Here is a 17669-nt window from a genome sequence, read left to right on the forward strand (position 1 = left end):
TCCCTCCACCCCCCTCACCAGCAGCCCTCAACATGTGGCAGACAGAGGAGCCTGGATTCAGCCTGGCCTACAGGCCAACATGGCGAGGGGGAAGAATGGCCGACAACATTTCCTGCTCTGGTGAGCAATAACTGACAAATACCGGATGGTCATTCTGTGCCACAAATTTTGGAAAAAATTCAAATTCACAAGCAATCACATATTTTCTTCAAACTTTGTCAATAACTTTTGTCATTAACTAAGGTCAATAGCTAATGTCAGGATTATGAGTAATGAGGATAAACACTGAAACACATTTTCTTGTTACATTTCACCTGTTTGCTCGTTAAATACCACTTTTAATGTTTTTTATTTATTTAGATCATATTTTTTTAAAATGTGCCCTGGGGCCGTTAAAAAATGACCTGCAGGCCGCAAATGGCCACCGGGCCGCACTTTGGACACCCCTGGCCTACACGAATACAAACATAGAATGATAGTACAAATATAATAAGAAAACAATGTCAACCTCCCAAAGTTGGGTTATGGATATTTATTTATGCCCCCCACCCCCAACCCCCCGCCGCCGTCATCCAACAGAGCCAAACAAGTACTCTGATCAAGGAACCAAATAACGATATTGTTTAAACATTTTGGATGTCTTGCACACCTATACCCTGATCACAAATTCATAGTTTACGCACCTTATTTTAACCACCTCCATTAACTTTAAGTCATGTTTTTTTTTCAAATGTAATCTCCTTAATACCTATCACATATTTTGTATTGTGTAAGCATACTTGGCTTTGGATGCTTCCTACCATAAACATAAACGTATCTGTCTTGTAATCTTGTTTGATTACAGGTGCTGTGAGTAAAAATGTGTTGACAAGGTCAGCCACAGACGCCGAGGTCACCAAACACGCCATCAGGTGGTTCAACTTGGCGGGGGATCGGGCAACGAGGAGACGAGTCCCGCTTCCACCTCCTCAGGAGGAATAGAGATGTATATGTATAAATAAACAACCTTTTATTGGACTTCTTGTCATTCACCAGTTATTCATTTTCTGATATGTTAGCTGTGCATGGAGCAGCGTTTCCTTGAAGTTGTAGCCTAATAGATTAAATATGTATATTTACTTTTTAAATATATATTATATATATTTACTTTATAGAGTGAATTGACCATTTTCTGTTTCTGCCTATTGACAATATTGTTAGTTTAAAAATACAAGGCAATGCATATGTAAGCATATATTGCTGTAGTAGGGCTTAGTGATTTTTTTAGTTTCCTATTTTATCCTACAGCAAGAACAGAAGGGATTTTGAAAATAAGATAAAGGGGTCCAAAATGGCCAGATGAGCCAGGGTTTTTATGAGTCCGTTGCTGGTCCGCGTCGGGAGGTTAGGCTTTAAACTTGGGTGCGGAGCGGATGCAGCGCGCCGTCACGGCGGATCCGCTACCTGCCGCCGTGGCGGACACGTTCCTGAGTGCAAATGGATGCCGATGCGGGTCTGTTTCGCGGTTCCGTTCCGGAAAGTGCGATACCTGCGCGGGGGATCCGCCGCGGAGTGTTTTTGCTGTGTGGGTAGGAGACAATGTGAGTAGCAAGCGGTACAAAGTGGATACGAAAAGACAGGGAAAAAAAAAAAAAAATATATATATATATATATATATATATTTTTTTTTTTTAATACTTGGGACTTCCTGCGGGCCTGATTTTGGACGCTGGCGGGCCGGAAACGGCCCGCGGTACGTAGTTTGGGGACCCGTTTTAGAGCATTGAGTTTGAGTTTGAGTTTATTTCGAACATGCAAGCATACAACATGATACATCACAATTTCCAGTTTCTCTTTTCAACATGTTCGAAAAGGAGTAGGAAGAAGCAGAGCTTATTTAATCCTACCCCTTTTCTTTTGCATAACAGTTGCTAAACTTTTTTGTTCACTTCCTGTTCTCAATTTATTCACAATGCACTCCATAAGTAATCACAATAAAAATTGGGGTAGTAATGAAATCGGACGGTAATTTGAAAACAAATGTTTATCACAGCTTTTGTACACAGGAAGCACTTTCGCCTTCTTAATTTTAACAGGAAAAACACAATTTGAAAATTATATTTACAGACATGTCAGTGCTGTTAATAGAATAACAAAATCATCACTGCCTGATTCATTAACTAAAGTAAAGTAGTACCGTGATCATGTTATTAATGTTAAACAAAAAATTAAATGACCTACTGCTTATGCCCGCAGATTCATGCGCTCCACTCGACCAATAGGAACACAGCCCCCGAGTTCAGCCCAAACCGGAAGTTGTTGGCTGCCTCTGCCGGTGCATGCAGCTAGCAGCTAATGTCCTGCAAGCGATAGCGCTTATCAGAGCTTTTTTTTTTTTTTTACAAAGTTGTCATTGTCAAATAGCCTATAAATGCTTTTTTGAGCAGTGAATAAGGCGCTGGTATGTTTAGAGAAATGTTTTTCACCGGAATAGCACCAGAAGAGGAGTATAAACCTGCGTAATTCCACCCGGAAGTGTTGTATAAGGTAACAATATTGCTGCTGCTTGCTTAGTTAAAGCCTTAAAAGAACACTGTTTGTTCCTCTTTACTATCCCTTTAGCATACACATAATACAAATGATTTATTTTATTAGATTTTACTGGGTGATTTAATGAAAAGTGGGCAGTAGCGTTTAATAGCCGAGATCCGGAAGCAGGATGTATCTTCCAAAGCATAAATAATTGTTACCCTGACTTAATTATGCTTGAACTAATTATCTAACATAGCAATGGCATGCCTTTGAAGTTCCTCTTATGTTGTACAGTCCTTCCAGTCAAATAGTATACTGTAATCATGTTGTGTATTTAATTATGCTGGAACTAATAATCTAAGGTAGCAATTGCATGCCTTTACACTAATTATGCTGTACATTACTTCCTTTCAAACTCAGTCAAATAGGAAACCGTTATCATTTGAGTGAAATGTGTGCATGGTTAAAATGATGTAGTAAAAACACTTGAGATAATGATCAAAATGATAAGTAATGATTTGCATTGTCTTTGTATCCATATAGCCAAAAGCACACTCAATTACAATGAGTGCCAAATATGGCCTGGTGGGGTACAACAATACACGGAAGCCCATTTCCATATCCATCCCATCATCCACAGAGGTGATGTCCCCTCATATAAAGTCTTTAGAGGAACTGAAGGTTCTGGGAATCAACCTCAGCAGCTTCAGCACCCCCACGCAGTTCTTCATCTGTGTGGCTGGGGTGTTTGTCTTCTACCTCGTGTATGGATATCTTCAGGTATGACATGAAATGGAAAACAAAAGTCTTACTAAATTATTTTTTTAATTCAAGCGTCCTAAAGACCACTTTTTTTACTCAACATCTTTCCTTAGGAGCTGATATTTGCTGTAGAGGGTTTCAAGCCCTTTGGTTGGTACCTCACTTTGATCCAGTTTGGTTTCTACTCCATGTTTGGACTTGTGGAGCTTCAGCTCACGGCGGATAAACGCAGAAGGTGCAGCGTATTAAACCCGAATCGCAGGCGTAAAATTCTTTGCTCAAACAGCTGTGGATAAGACGATTGTGTATGTTGTATTCTCCAGGATACCAGGAAAGACATATATGATCATCGCGTTTCTAACAGTGGGCACCATGGGCCTGTCCAACACCTCTCTGGGCTACTTGAACTACCCGACACAGGTCATCTTTAAGTGCTGTAAACTCATTCCTGTCATGATTGGAGGAGTATTTATTCAAGGTAAGTCAAGACGTTTTTAATAAAACATTAAAGGCCTACTAAAACCCACTACTACCGACCCCGCAGTCTGATAGTTTATATATCAATGATGAAATCTTAACATTGCAACACATGCCAATACGGCTGCGTTAACTTATAAAGTGCAATTTAAAATTTCCCGCTAAACTTCCGGTTGAAAACGTCTATATATGATGACGTATGCGCGTGATGTCAATCGTTGAAACGGAAGTATTGGTACCCCATTGAATCCAATACAAAAAAGCTCTGTTTTCATCTCAAAATTCCACAGTATTCTGGACATCTGTGTTGGTGAATCTTTTGCAATTTATTTAATGAACAATGAAGACTGCAAAGAAGAAAGTTGTAGGTGGGATCGGTGTATTAGCGGCTGGCTGTAGCAACACAACCAGGAGGACTTTGACTTGGATAGCAGACGCGCTAGCCGACGCTAGCCGCCGAACGCACGGATGATCGGGTGAAGTCCTTCGTCCTTCCGTCGATCGCTGGAACGCAGGTGAGCACAGGTGTTGATGAGCAGATGAGGGCTGGCTGGCGTAGGTGGAGCGCTAATGTTTTTATCATAACTCTGTGAGGTCCCGTTGCTAAGTTAGCATCAATGGCGTCGTTAGCAATACCATTGTTAAGCTTCGCCAAGCTGGAAATTATTAACCGTGTATTTACATGTCCATGGTTTAATAGTATTGTTGATCTTCTGTCCATCCTTCCAGTCAGGGATTTATTTATTTTGTTTCTATCTGCATTTCAGCCCGATGCTATCACGTTAGCTCAGTAGCTAAAGAGCTTCGCCGATGTATTGTCGTGGAGATAAAAGTCACTGTGAATGTCCATTTTGCATTCTCGACTCTCATTTTCAAGAGGATATAGTATCCAAGGTGGTTTAAAATACAAATCCGTGATCCACAATAGAAAAAGGAGAAAGGTGGAATCCAATGAACCCTTGTAGTTACGGTCAGAGCGAAAAAAGATACGTCCTGCACTGCACTGTAGTCCTTCACTCTCACTTTCCTCATCCACGAATCTTTCATCCTCGCTCAAATTAATGGGGTAATCGTCGCTTTCTCGGTCCGAATCTCTCTCGCTGCATTGTAAACAATGGGAAAATGTGAGGAGTCCTTCCTACGGTGACGTCATGCTCCTTCCGGTATAGGCAAGGCTTTTTTTTATCAGCGACCAAAAGTTGCAACCTTTATCGTCGTTGTTCTCTACTAAATCCTTTCAGCAAAAATATGGCAATATCGCAAAATTATCAAGTATGACACATAGAATGGATCTGCTATCCCCGTTTAAATAATCAATCAATCAATGTTTATTTATATAGCCCTAAATCACAAGTGTCTCAAAGGGCTGTACAAGCCACAACGACATCCTCGGTACAGAGCCCACATACGGGCAAGGAAAACTCACCCCAGTGGGACGTCAATGTGAATGACTATGAGAAACCTTGGAGAGGACCGCATATGTGGGTAACCCCCCCCCTCTAGGGGAGACCGAAAGCAATGGATGTCGAGTGGGTCTGACATAATATTGTGAAAGTCCAACACATCAGCGAAAGTCCAGTCCATAGTGGGGCCAGCAGGAACCATCCCGAGTGGAGACGGGTCAGCAGCGTAGAGATGTCCCCATCTGATGGACAGGCTAGCGGTCCACCCCGGGTTGGGAGCAGAGTAGAAAAGAAAAGAAAAGAAACGGCAGATCAACTGGTCTAAAAAGAGAGTCTATTTAAAGGCTAGAGTATACAAATGAGTTTTAAAATGAGACTTAAATGCTTCTACTGAGGTAGCATCTCTAACTTTTACCGGGAGGGCATTCCATAGTATTGGAGCCCGAATAGAAAACGCTCTATAGCCCGCAGACTTTTTTTGGGCTCTGGAAATCACTAATAAGCCGGAGTTCTTTGAACGCAGATTTCTTGCCGGGACATATGGTACAATACAATCGTCAAGATAGGCAGGAGCTTGACCGTGTAGTATTTTATACGTAAGTAGTAAAACCTTAAAGTCGCATCTTAGGTGCACAGGAAGCCAGTGCAAGTGAGCCGGTATAGGCGTAATATGATCAAACTTTCTTGTTTTTGTCAAAAGTCTAGCAGCCGCATTTTGTACCATCTGTAATCTTTTAATGCTAGACATAGGGAGGCCCGAAAATAAAACGTTACAGTAATCGAGACGAGATGTAACGAACGCATGGATAATGATCTCAGCATCGCTTGTGGACAAAATGGAACGAATTTTAGCGATATTACGGAGATGAAAGAAGGCCGTTTTGGTAACACTCTTAATGTGTGACTCAAACGAGAGAGTTGGGTCGAAGATAATACCCAGATTATTTACCGAGTCGCCTTGTTTAATTGTTTGGTTGTCAAATGTTAAGGTGGTATTAATAAATAGATGTCGGTGTTGAGCAGGACCGATAATCAGCATTTCCGTTTTCTTAGCGTTGAGTTGCAAAAAGTTAGCGGACATCCATTGTTTAATTTCATTAAGACACGCCTCCAGCTGACTACAATCCGGCGTGTTGGTCAGCTTTAGGGGCATGTAGAGTTGGGTGTCATCAGCATAACAGTGAAAGCTAACACCGTATTTGGGTATGATGTCACCTAGCGGCAGCATGTAAATACTAAAGAGTGCAGGGCCAAGAACCGAACCCTGGGGAACTCCGCACGTTACCTTAACATAGTCCGAGGTCACATTGTTATGGGAGACACACTGCATCCTGTCAGTAAGATAAGAGTTAAACCAAGACAAGGCTAAGTCTGTCATCCCAATACGCGTTTTGATACGCTCTAATAAAATATTATGATCAACAGTATCGAAAGCGGCGCTAAGATCAAGAAGCAGCAACATAGATGAAGCATCAGAATCCATTGTTAGCAATAGATCATTAGTCATTTTTGCGAGCGCTGTCTCCGTAGAGTGATTTGCCCTGAAACCGGACTGAAAAGGTTCACAGAGATTGTTAGACGCTAAGTGTTCATTTAGCTGCTGTGCTACAATTTTTTCGAGGATTTTCGAGATAAACGGAAGGTGGGACACCGGCCGGTAGTTTACCAGGAGATCAGGATCGAGGTTAGGTCTTTTGAGTAGAGGATGAATAACCGCTTTTTTGAATGCTAGGGGAACAGTGCCAGAGGAAAGTGATAAGTTTATAATATTTAACACTGATGGACCTAATAATACAAAAAGCTCCTTGATAAGTTTCCCAGGAATTGGGTCAAGTAAACATGTTGTTTGTTTTGTCCCATTTACACATTTTGACAATTCCTCCATCGTTATTTCATTAAAGAGAGGGAAACTATTTTGGAGGGCGGTATCCGTCGTATACACAGTCGTATTTGTGTTAATAGAACCCAGTTGTAGCTGAGATGCATTGTCTTTAATCTCTTTTCTGATGACTTCAATTTTCTTATTAAAGAAATTCATAAAGTCATCTGCTGAGTGGGTGGAGCTACTGGGAGGAGTCCCTTGTTGGGTTAGCGATGCTACTGTACTAAACAGAAATTTAGGATCATTTTTGTTGAGGTGGATGAGATTTGAGTAATATTTAGCTTTAGCTGAGGTAAGCATGCGTTTATAAGTTATTAAACTATCACACCATGCTTGATGGAAAACCTCAAGTTTAGTCGCACGCCATTTGCGTTCCAGCTTTCTACATGATAATTTCTGGGCTTTAGTTTCTTCTGTAAACCATGGGGTACGCCTTTTAGGGGCCCTTTTTAGCTTTAGCGGTGCTACACTATCAATGGTGTCGCGCAGGGCGTCATTAAAGTTGTTAGTGAGGTTATCAATAGAGCCCACATAATTTGGGAATGGTGCCATTACCGAAGGCAGTAGGTCAGTAAGAGTCGTCGTCGTGGCAGCATTAATGTTGCGGCTGCTATAGTAGTTATTATTATTATTATTATTAGTTTGTTGACAATGAGTCAGAACTTCGAATTTTATAAGGTAATGATCGGACATTACTTTAGTGTACGGGAGTATCGTAACTTTAGAGGTGGTGACACCCCTGACAAGCACTAGATCTATCGTATTACCGTTGCGATGCGTGGGTTCATTTATTAAGACCACAGCTATAAATTATAGTCTGGAGCGCCACGCATGGAGGGTCCGATGGGGTATTCATATGGATATTAAAGTCCCCCATTATGATTATATTGTCGGCGTGCGTCACTAGATCAGCAACAAACTCTGAGAATTCACTGATGAAGTCCTAATAGGGCCCAGGGGGGCGGTAGATAACAGCCAGGTGGAGAGGCAGCGGTGTGACAAACCTCAAAGTGAACACCTCAAACGAGTTATATTTATTATTTAGGTTAGGTGTAAGATTATAGGTTTCATTGTATATTAGTGCGACACCCCCTCCCCTTTTAAGAGGTCGGGCAACATGTGTATTGGTATAGTTAGGAAGAGATGCCTCATTTAGCGCAAAAAAATCGTCTGGTTTGAGCCAGGTCTCGGCGAGACCAACGAAGTCAAGTTTGTTGTCTCTAATGACTTCATTAACTAATAACGTTTTGGAAGATAATGATCTTATGTTTAAAAAGCCCATATTATAGGTAGTGGGCTGTTTTGAGGATTGTTTGTTGAAATTATCCGAAGTAGCAATATTAATAATGTTGCGTTTATTATGCGTATTGCACTTTAAATAGTTTCGACCATATCTAGGAATTGATACGACGGGGATATTCAGATTGTTTGCTTGATGTTGCGATAAACTGAACGCATCATAGTTAGCTACCTCAGTACAATGTATGTCTGCCTCTGACACGATCACAAAAGAAAAAACATTATGTGAGTTGTATTTTATTCTAAGAGAATTGCTATGTGTGCAGGGATTATCCAGCCTGACGCCGGCTAGTTCTAGTTTAAATGGCTTCTTACCCGGAGACTCCACGCTTCTTTGGTTAGCTTTTCTCTTTGTTGTTAGCCCCGCTCGGCATCCCCTCTTCTGCTTCCGCTCGCACCGCTTATGTCGTCTCCATTGGCGGTCACCGCTAGCACTTGACTCCGCTGCTACAAAGGCCGCTCGATGTAGCCCATGAAGTATTCCCATGCTAGCGAGGAGGTCCACCGTACATGCATCTTTCAGTCTATAACGACCCGATCCATCCACATCCAGAATTGTCTGTCGGTCGTATGTGATCACAGAGTGTTCACGCTTTGAGCCAGCCATGAAATTGACACAAATGACGGGTGTTTTTTGCCAAATCGCTCTACACTCCCACGAGCATTAGTGAGCCGCAGCATACCCATGCGCCGCCATCTTGTCATAAAAAAAAATCATTTCAGTAGGCCTTTAGTGCTACGATTTAGACCTGTTTTTTTTTTTATTACAAAATCACAATGTTTTCATACATTGTTACAAGTATGTTGGAGTCGCCCCTTATACTTTTTGCTTGCTGTGTGGTTATTCCCTGTATCAGGTAAACGTTATAATGTTGCTGACGTGTCTGCTGCTGTATGCATGAGTCTCGGACTCATCTGGTTCACGCTCGCCGACAGCAAAGTAGCCCCCAACTTTAACGTAACAGGTAATATATTTCTTAATATGGAGGCTCAATCTCGTGTGTCTAACATCCTTGTTGATATCTGTCTTCAGGTGTTGTCCTCATATCCATGGCACTCTGTGCAGATGCTGCTATTGGAAACGTGCAGGAGAAAGCCATGAAACTTCATAATGGCTCCAATTCTGAAATGGTATTTAATAGTGATGGGTAAATGACGTCTCAGCGAGTGTATGGCACACTTGCTAACTGTATTGACACTGCACTGATACTGTGTCTGTGTTTCGTAATGGCCATCCTCCGTCTGATGGATCATACAAGTCATTCATTACGTTTGACCTGCAAATAAGTGTGTAATTTTTTTTATTGTTTCATTTTTAAACAAACAGCTTTGCAGAAATGAATATGCACACAGCTCTGGCCAAAAAGCCAGATAGTAAACAGGAAGAGAACATTTCACTTATTTGGCGCTATCAGTTTAAAATGAACCCACACTTTGGAACTGTTCCTTTTTTTAGTTCAACTTAGATTGATGATAGCGACTAAAACCTATGTCTAATGTGACACGCCACTTTGTCTGACTTCTTGTCAAATTACACAGCAGCTATAATGGTGATACGTTTTTTTCCTTAAAGTGACACACACATCAAGGCATCAAGGGACACAGTATCACTCCTTTTGTTTCATTAGGCATAAATGCTTCTGTATCATTTGACCCATTACTAGTATTTAAAAGTAATTCATAATAATAATGTTTATAAATAATCTCCAGGTTTATAATAAAAGCATAAGATGTTTGCTGAGCTACATACATTACAAAATATACATAACTTTTTACTTTTTTCGAATACATATATTTGTAATTTAATTTGGAAAGATCAGGACTTTAATGAAAACATGAATTATTCGTGTGTATGTTGCAAAACATAGTGTACCTGCTGCACTGAAAATATTATGTTTTGCCGTAATACAAAAATTGTTTTACAGTACTGTTCTTAGTATGTATGTAGGATGACTTACTGTAGTTACAGCCTGTGAAAGTGCTATTTGTTAGGTATTTTGTCTGGTATGAGAAGTTGTACCTGTTGTGTGTACAGGTGCTGTACTCATACTCTATCGGCTTTGTCTACATATTGATGGGGCTTCTGTGTGTGGGCGGGCTGGGACCAGCAGCGGCTTTCTGCTCTGAGGTAGACTGGCACTGTTCTGAGTTTCCATGGATTCGTTTTTCTGCATGAATCTGTTGTATTTTTGTGTCATTGTATCCTTCCCCTTCCCCTTTTAGCACCCTGTGACGACATATGGTTATGCGTTCTTCTTCTCTCTTACGGGCTATTTCGGCATATCCTTTGTGCTGGCCTTGATTAAGCTGTTTGGTGCGCTGGTTGCAGTCACGGGTTAGTTTGACAACATTTCTCAAATATGTGTAATGACTTCTTGAAATAACAGAGCATTCCGCATCTATAAAGCCTGGCTACAAGATCAGCTTTTATAGTTTGCTGAAAGCTTAAACAGAAGAACCTGTTTTATGTATTTGCAGTGACCACAGGGAGGAAGGCCATGACAGTCATTCTCTCCTTCATGTTCTTTACCAAGCCCTTCACTTTTCAGTAAGTACAGACATTTTTGGACACATTTTTGTTCCAGTCCTCTTCTATTTTTTATATCCTCAGTCCATTGGTTGTACCTTGAGCCTTACATTGCTCTGTCTCCTAGTCGTGTGCAGACAATTTATTATAGTATAGCAGTTAAGTTATCTGTTTAGAAAAAAAAGTTTTATTTTAGTACACCCTTATCCACAACTTTAGATATAAAATGTTTCTACATCTAATACAAAACCTGTTTAAAAACATTATACCTTTTAAAAAGATAATACTGTCAGAGAGGTAGTATTACATAACAATATGGGCTACAAAGATCCAAATAAGTGCTGGATATTGTGCGCAAAGTAAAAAATTGTGAGTACTATTAGTGGGTGAGTTGCGGGTGGGTGATTTACTAAGACTGTGGCGTGATAGATATCAAGTGGTGCAGAAACGCCTTATTTAAATGAGGTTTTTGCATGTACTGTATCGGCTGTCACCATGGACACTCTCCACATTCATGGAACTAGGGCTGGGCGATATGGACGAAAAAGTATATCTCGATATGTTTTTACTTAAACTATATTCGATATATATCTCGATATATTTTTCGGTGAAAGTATACATATTCATTTTTGAGCGATATTCAGTGAAATTGAAGTGAATGACAACTGTACTTTAAACAGTCAGTGGCACTTGTATTAACCCAGTTAGTTAAGATGGGTATTAACAGCACAGAAAATGAACTGTTTAAGTAGTACAGAATTGCATAACATAAAAAAAATAGAAAAATATTATTTATAGGTAAAATAAATAACAAAGCTGTGCAAATAATACAAAATGTGTCAAACTCAGATAAAAAAAAATACATTTGCAGGCAGGCACTTTGTGATTTCCCTTCCTGGTTCGATGACCCGCCGTATCTTGCCTCTGATTGGCCTGTCCCTAACCAATCGTGACTCATCGTAGTAAACAACCGACCAATCATGGATGTTCTTATACGTGCAAGCAGTCTTGGAAGGGGAGGGGTTTTGTAGCCCGGGGGGGGGACAAGGAACACAACAAATGGGGCGGCGTGGCGAAGTTGGTAGAGTGGCCGTGCCAGCAATCGGAGGGTTGCTGGTTACTGGGGTTCAATCCCCACCTTCTACCATCCTAGTCACGTCTGTTGTGTCCTTGGGCAAGACACTTCACCCTTGCTCCTGATGGCTGCTGGTTAGCGTCTTGCATGGCAGCTCCCGCCATCAGTGTGTGAATGTGTGTGTGAATGGGTGAATGTGGAAATACTGTCAAAGCGCTTTGAGTACCTTGAAGGTAGAAAAGCGCTATACAAGTACAACCCATTTATCATTTATTTAACAAATAAGCGGCGTTTGGTAATTTTAATGTGAAATCAATTATATCGATATTACAATATTTTTTAAATTAATATCTTGTTTAAAAATATATGGATATATCTTGCAAACTCGATATATCGCCCAGGCCTACATGGAACCATATGCTTGATCAGTCCAACCTGTGCTGTTCCGTTAAATCGAGGAACATGCAGCAGACAAATATAATCTGAACCATCTTTTCTGGGTGATATCAAAGTGCGAACTGGACAACACAACATATTTTTAGCATACCGAAAGCGCACTCTGGGAGGCGCCAGTGTTGTAATGGTGCATCTGGAATGATCTACACACAAGAAAATATCACAAAACATTGTTTCATATCTCTTTAAGAAGGGGAACCGGGGTGTGTTCTAACTATCGTGGGATCACACTCCTCAGCCTTCCCGGTAAGGTCTATTCAGGTGTGCTGGAGAGGAGGCTACGCCGGATAGTCGAACCTCGGATTCAGGAGGAACAGTGTGGTTTTCGTCCTGCTCGTGGAACTGTGGACCAGCTCTATACTCTCGGCAGGGTCCTTGAGGGTGCATGGGAGTTTGCCCAACCAGTCTACATGTGTTTTGTGGACTTGGAAAAGGCATTCGACCGCGTCCCTCGGGAGGTCCTGTGGGGAGTGCTCAGAGAGTATGGGGTATCGGACTGTCTGATTGTGGCGTTCCGCTCCCTGTATGATCAGTGCCAGAGTTTGGTCCGCATTGCCGGCAGTAAGTCGGACACGTTTCCAGTGAAGGTTGGACTCCGCCAAGGCTGCCCTTTGTCACCGATTCTGTTCATAACTTTTATGGACAGAATTTCTAGGCGCAGTCAGGGCGTTGAGGGGATCTGGTTTGGTGGCTGCAGGATTAGGTCTCTGCTTTTTGCAGATGATGTGGTCCTGATGGCTTCATCTGGCCAGGATCTTCAGCTCTCACTGGATCGGTTCGTGAGATGGACAGGCGGATCGGTGCGGCGTCTTCAGTAATGCGGACGCTGTATCGATCCGTTGTGGTGAAGAAGGAGCTGAGCCGGAAGGCAAAGCTCTCAATTTACCGGTCGATCTACGTTCCCATCCTCACCTATGGTCATGAGCTTTGGGTTATGACCGAAAGGACAAGATCATGGGTACAAGCGGCCGAAATGAGTTTCCTCCGCCGGGTGGCGGGGCTCTCCCTTAGAGATAGGGTGAGAAGCTCTGCCATCCGGGGGGAGCTCAAAGTAAAGTCGCTGCTCCTCCACATCGACAGGAGCCAGATGAGGTGGTTCGGGCATCTGGTCAGGATGCCACCCGAACGCCTCCCTAGGGAGGTGTTTAGGGCACGTCCGACCGGTAGGAGGCCACGGGGAAGACCCAGGACACGTTGGGAAGACTATGTCTCCCGGCTGGCCTGGGAACGCCTCGGGATCCCCCGGGAGGAGCTGGACGAAGTGGCTGGGGAGAGGGAAGTCTGGGTTTCCCTGCTTAGGCTGCTGCCCCCGCGACCCGACCTCGGATAAGCAGAAGAAGATGGATGGATGGATGGATGGATGGATGGATTGTTTCATATATGGAAAAACGCAAGCAAACGCCAGAACGAATCAATTGAATTTGTTTTAACAAGCCTCTTGGAGTGGTCTTATTATGCTCCAACTTTTCTTTCCTATTGGTGCCTGCTGTTTTTGTGTATCTGGGATCCCCATAAACACAAACATGTTAAATCAAACCATCTTGCATTCTTCCAAAAGTTCCAAATGACCAGTTTGGAATTTGAGACGATTGTGACGTATTTGGCTTTAGCTTCGTCAACGGATATCTCTATACATGTTAGATGTTTACCCGAGTTAGAGGTTTACCCGAGTCAGACATTTTTATTCAGTTGTAGTCAATTACTACATTTGCACTGCAGGCCTAAGTGGCCCAAATCTTTTTTTTATTTTTTATATCGGAGTAGTCAATTACTACATTTGCACTGCAGGCCTAAGTGGCCCAAATCTTTTTTTTTTTTTTATATCAGATTTTTTTCAAGTAAAATGTGTTTTTTATCAGACTCCAGTGTATACTCGCATGTGGCCCCAATGTGGCCTCGACGTCAATTGCATGCGCAGTGCGGTAGAGTGAAAACAAAGGAAGTTGACTGGGAGGAAGTTGCTACTCCTACAAAGTAAAATAAAATTTGCCACACCTTAAACAATTTTTTACATGAAAATAAATACCAGTAATATGACTTATAAATGGATGTCTATAGTGTTATATTTGGGAAGGTTCTAATCTTTTAATGGCTGTTAAGTAGAGGAGACACGGACATCAGCGTGGATCTACGGTAGCTTTATTTTTCAACTCATATGTAAGCAAATGCGCTACAGCGCCAATTCCGGTCCTTCAACAATCGCTATTTCTTCGGAATCAAAATACATATTCCTATATTACATATAGCCTATTATTTGCGCACTATTGACAAGTGATGCACCGACAATTCGGTCATCTTAAATGGACTTTTCTCACCAAAATCGGATGTTGTGATGAATTATCCACTTCCGCTGGCGACTACGTCTACGTCACTCACACATGAGTGACGTAGTTTGCCCAAAGCTTGTGAAAAAGTCACATACGGGTCGCATTCAGGTCGCATTGTGTTTAGACTTCAGTCACATTTGAAAAGATCAGATTCTAATTGGATTCAGGACTACCTCCTGATGTTGATGACATCAGATTTGAAAGCACTTTGGAATGTTTATGCTAGCAAAAAGAATCAGATCTGTGTCACTTGAGGGCAAAAAAAATTTGATTTGGTGTGCAGTGTAAACGGAGCCAAAAAGTTCCTTATTTTCTCTATCGTTTTTCTGAGGCAGACTGGTTCGTACATGCACATGCATGCTAAAGTCCAACATTGTTGCCATTTCTAATAAAAAGTAGCATAGTAGCATATAGTTCTAAGTTTTATATGTCGGTAGACTCGATATGTAAGCAATTAATTTACAACATGGCTGACAGGGTGGAGACACAGTTGAAGGGGGCTTGGCCTGGAACACGTAAATAGGACCGCCCACAAAACAGTGCATTCTCAAGAGACCGTTAGAAAGCAACTTGAAGATGGTCTGTGAAACAAAATCTCTGCAAAAATGTTGACCAAAGAACTAGCATTACATGTTATGTAGACCACAAGGGTTTTAAATGTGGAAAATAATCATGATATCAAATCTTTAGGTCACCCAGCGACTATAAAATTATATTGCTGAATAGACTATATGTCTGTTTTTATTTCTGACGGTCCAAATATGTTGACACGCACTCGAATGGCAGATTTTCTCTCTCATTTTATTTTGCATTGTAATTGGCTTATTTTTAACAGCTTTTTGTGCATAACTGTGCCACTTTGCACATACTCTCTAGACTTGTAAATATAGACGCAAAACAGTGGCATCAGAACAGTTTCAGTCTTCATAAATTACATTCGGAGGGCTAAATTATTTTTTTTCCATCCCTTCCACCCTGTATTGTGGGTGTTCTGATAATCAGCATATATTTTGCATATACATGAAGACAGACATGCTAAATTAATTGGGCACTCTGTTTTGCTTATTTAAGAGACAAAATTCTCTGCGCACAAACTAAGATCAGCTTTGCGTGCGCTATCAAGTTTGCACATGTTTTAATATACGCAAACCTTTAGTAGATCAGGCCCTTAGTGTTTTGCCCAGGGAGTTCTAGTAGTAATAGTAAATAAACTTACTTTTAAGCTTACTTTTGTCTCTGAGGTTGTCTTCTACACTTAAAGAAGTGTTCAAAGGGACTGATAGATTTAGAGGCAGAAGTCTCAATAATAAGACCACTATGCTGTTTAGTTATCATTGTCTTTTTAAATAGAGAAGATCTTTTCACATGTTCCAAGATACCATCTTTGTCCCTGAGGATGATCAAATTGCCCTTTATGAACGTCTAACTTCACTTTCACTGTCAATTTCTTGAATGCATTATCAGGGCAAAAAGTTAGCAAAAAAGAAAAGTGACAAAACGTTGGAAAATAAAGACCACAGTAAATAAAACAAAATATTTTAAGAATTACACAATGTTTATATTTTTGTAAGTTGTTTGCAAGTAATGTATTTTTATGCATATTTGTTTTTTTATTTTAACAAAAGGAAATAAATAACTATTAAAAAAACCTTTAAATGTTGTCTGAGTAAAAGGAGATTTTCGAGTCACCTAATAATGACAGTCAAAACGTGTCAAGTAAAAATTCCATCTGTTGTACCGAAAATTCTGTCTGACTAGAAGAAAATTGAAAAGCACTTTACGATAATTAAATAATTTGTCACCCATCCCACACCCAAACTCCCTCACTCAGGTACATCTGGGGCGGCCTTCTGGTGGTCTTTGGCATCTTCTTGAATGTTTACAGTAAAAACCGAGACAAAATGCATCTTCCCTCTATCACGGACCTCAGGAGTTTGCTGCTGACTGGGAAGAAAGTCCGACTTTCCTCACAAAATGTGTGAGATGCACCAATCACACGAACTACAATGACTGTATCTTGTCTTGACCAGAAGACCTCTGGTAAAGCTTAAAAGCTGCATCATAAACAAAGGGTTGTGTTGCTAAAAACAGGGGTATGAGTGGCAAATAGGCTAGTTTTTGAACGTACCGCAAAACATTTCCAACTTGGACAACAACAATGAAGACTCTCGAAATGTAAGTGAGCGTCTTAGCTAACCAAATTGTGCAGCATTGCACTGGAAATGTGAGGAAGCTGAAAGGAAAGAAGTGATTGCTCACAACCTCAACAAAAGTACGTTCTATAAGGATTCGTTGAAAGACTGACGAGCCACCGCTTGTGCCGGAGAGACTAGAATCTTTAGTGTTCTTTTGTAATTATGAAGAATCAGCACTTGATGGTCTCACTCAACGGGGATACTTTGGAGAACTCAACTGCCACAATCTGCCTAACATGTGTTTGAATGAAGGTAAACACATTTTTCTAAAATAAAATCACCCAAACCTATTGATACAAAAATTTGTATTATTTATGTGTGGGCGTTAGGGGTATACCGGTACTAATAAAGTACTATGGTACTAATAAATTAAACACGGTACAATACAGCTTCTGAAAAATATTGGTACTATTTTTCGTACATCCGTGACGTTGCTGGTAAAAAGAGCAGATACGCATGTTTGGTCAATGCACACGTATGTAGTACTTAGGAGCAAAGACACTTGAAGACACATTTTGGCTTAAAAACCAATGATAAAAGTGAAGCTATGAATGCTGAAGCCCCGCTCTGCAAGAGGTGCTTCAAAAAACAGCTACCTCGCGACTAACATCCATCCGCAGTTGGCAGTGTTTTAGCTACATCTAAATCACTAATCCTCACCTCCATGGCGACAAATAAACTACGTTTCTTACAACTATCATCCCTGCAAGAGGAGTAAAAGCTAATCATGCTTCCCTACACACCATAGGAGGATA

The 17669-nt window shown here is 41.1% G+C and overlaps 1 protein-coding gene across 1 annotated transcript; it reads left to right on the forward strand.

Annotated features, from left to right (window-relative positions):
• Nucleotides 1-2242: 2242 nt before the first annotated feature.
• slc35b3 (solute carrier family 35 member B3) lies at nt 2243-17388 on the forward strand. The gene is made up of 10 exons (XM_062022036.1): nt 2243-2526; nt 3055-3291; nt 3387-3508; nt 3597-3751; nt 9192-9299; nt 9368-9465; nt 10370-10462; nt 10558-10669; nt 10813-10882; nt 16551-17388. The coding sequence occupies exons 2-10, from the start codon at nt 3076-3078 to the stop codon at nt 16699-16701; spliced, it is 1125 nt and encodes a 374-aa protein (XP_061878020.1). The 5' UTR covers nt 2243-2526; nt 3055-3075; the 3' UTR covers nt 16702-17388.
• Nucleotides 17389-17669: the final 281 nt, after the last annotated feature.

This window comes from Entelurus aequoreus, linkage group LG15, assembly GCF_033978785.1.
Source record: "Entelurus aequoreus isolate RoL-2023_Sb linkage group LG15, RoL_Eaeq_v1.1, whole genome shotgun sequence".
NCBI lineage: Eukaryota > Metazoa > Chordata > Actinopteri > Syngnathiformes > Syngnathidae > Entelurus > Entelurus aequoreus.

Bases quoted from the DNA above. Each gene is read 5' to 3' on its own strand.
- slc35b3 (XM_062022036.1), top strand. From the start codon at position 3,076: ATGAGTGCCAAATATGGCCTGGTGGGGTACAACAATACACGGAAGCCC. The intron at 9,466-10,369 runs GTATTTAATAGT...TTGTGTGTACAG, and splicing joins ATGGCTCCAATTCTGAAATG to GTGCTGTACTCATACTCTAT. The intron at 10,463-10,557 runs GTAGACTGGCAC...TTCCCCTTTTAG, and splicing joins CAGCGGCTTTCTGCTCTGAG to CACCCTGTGACGACATATGG.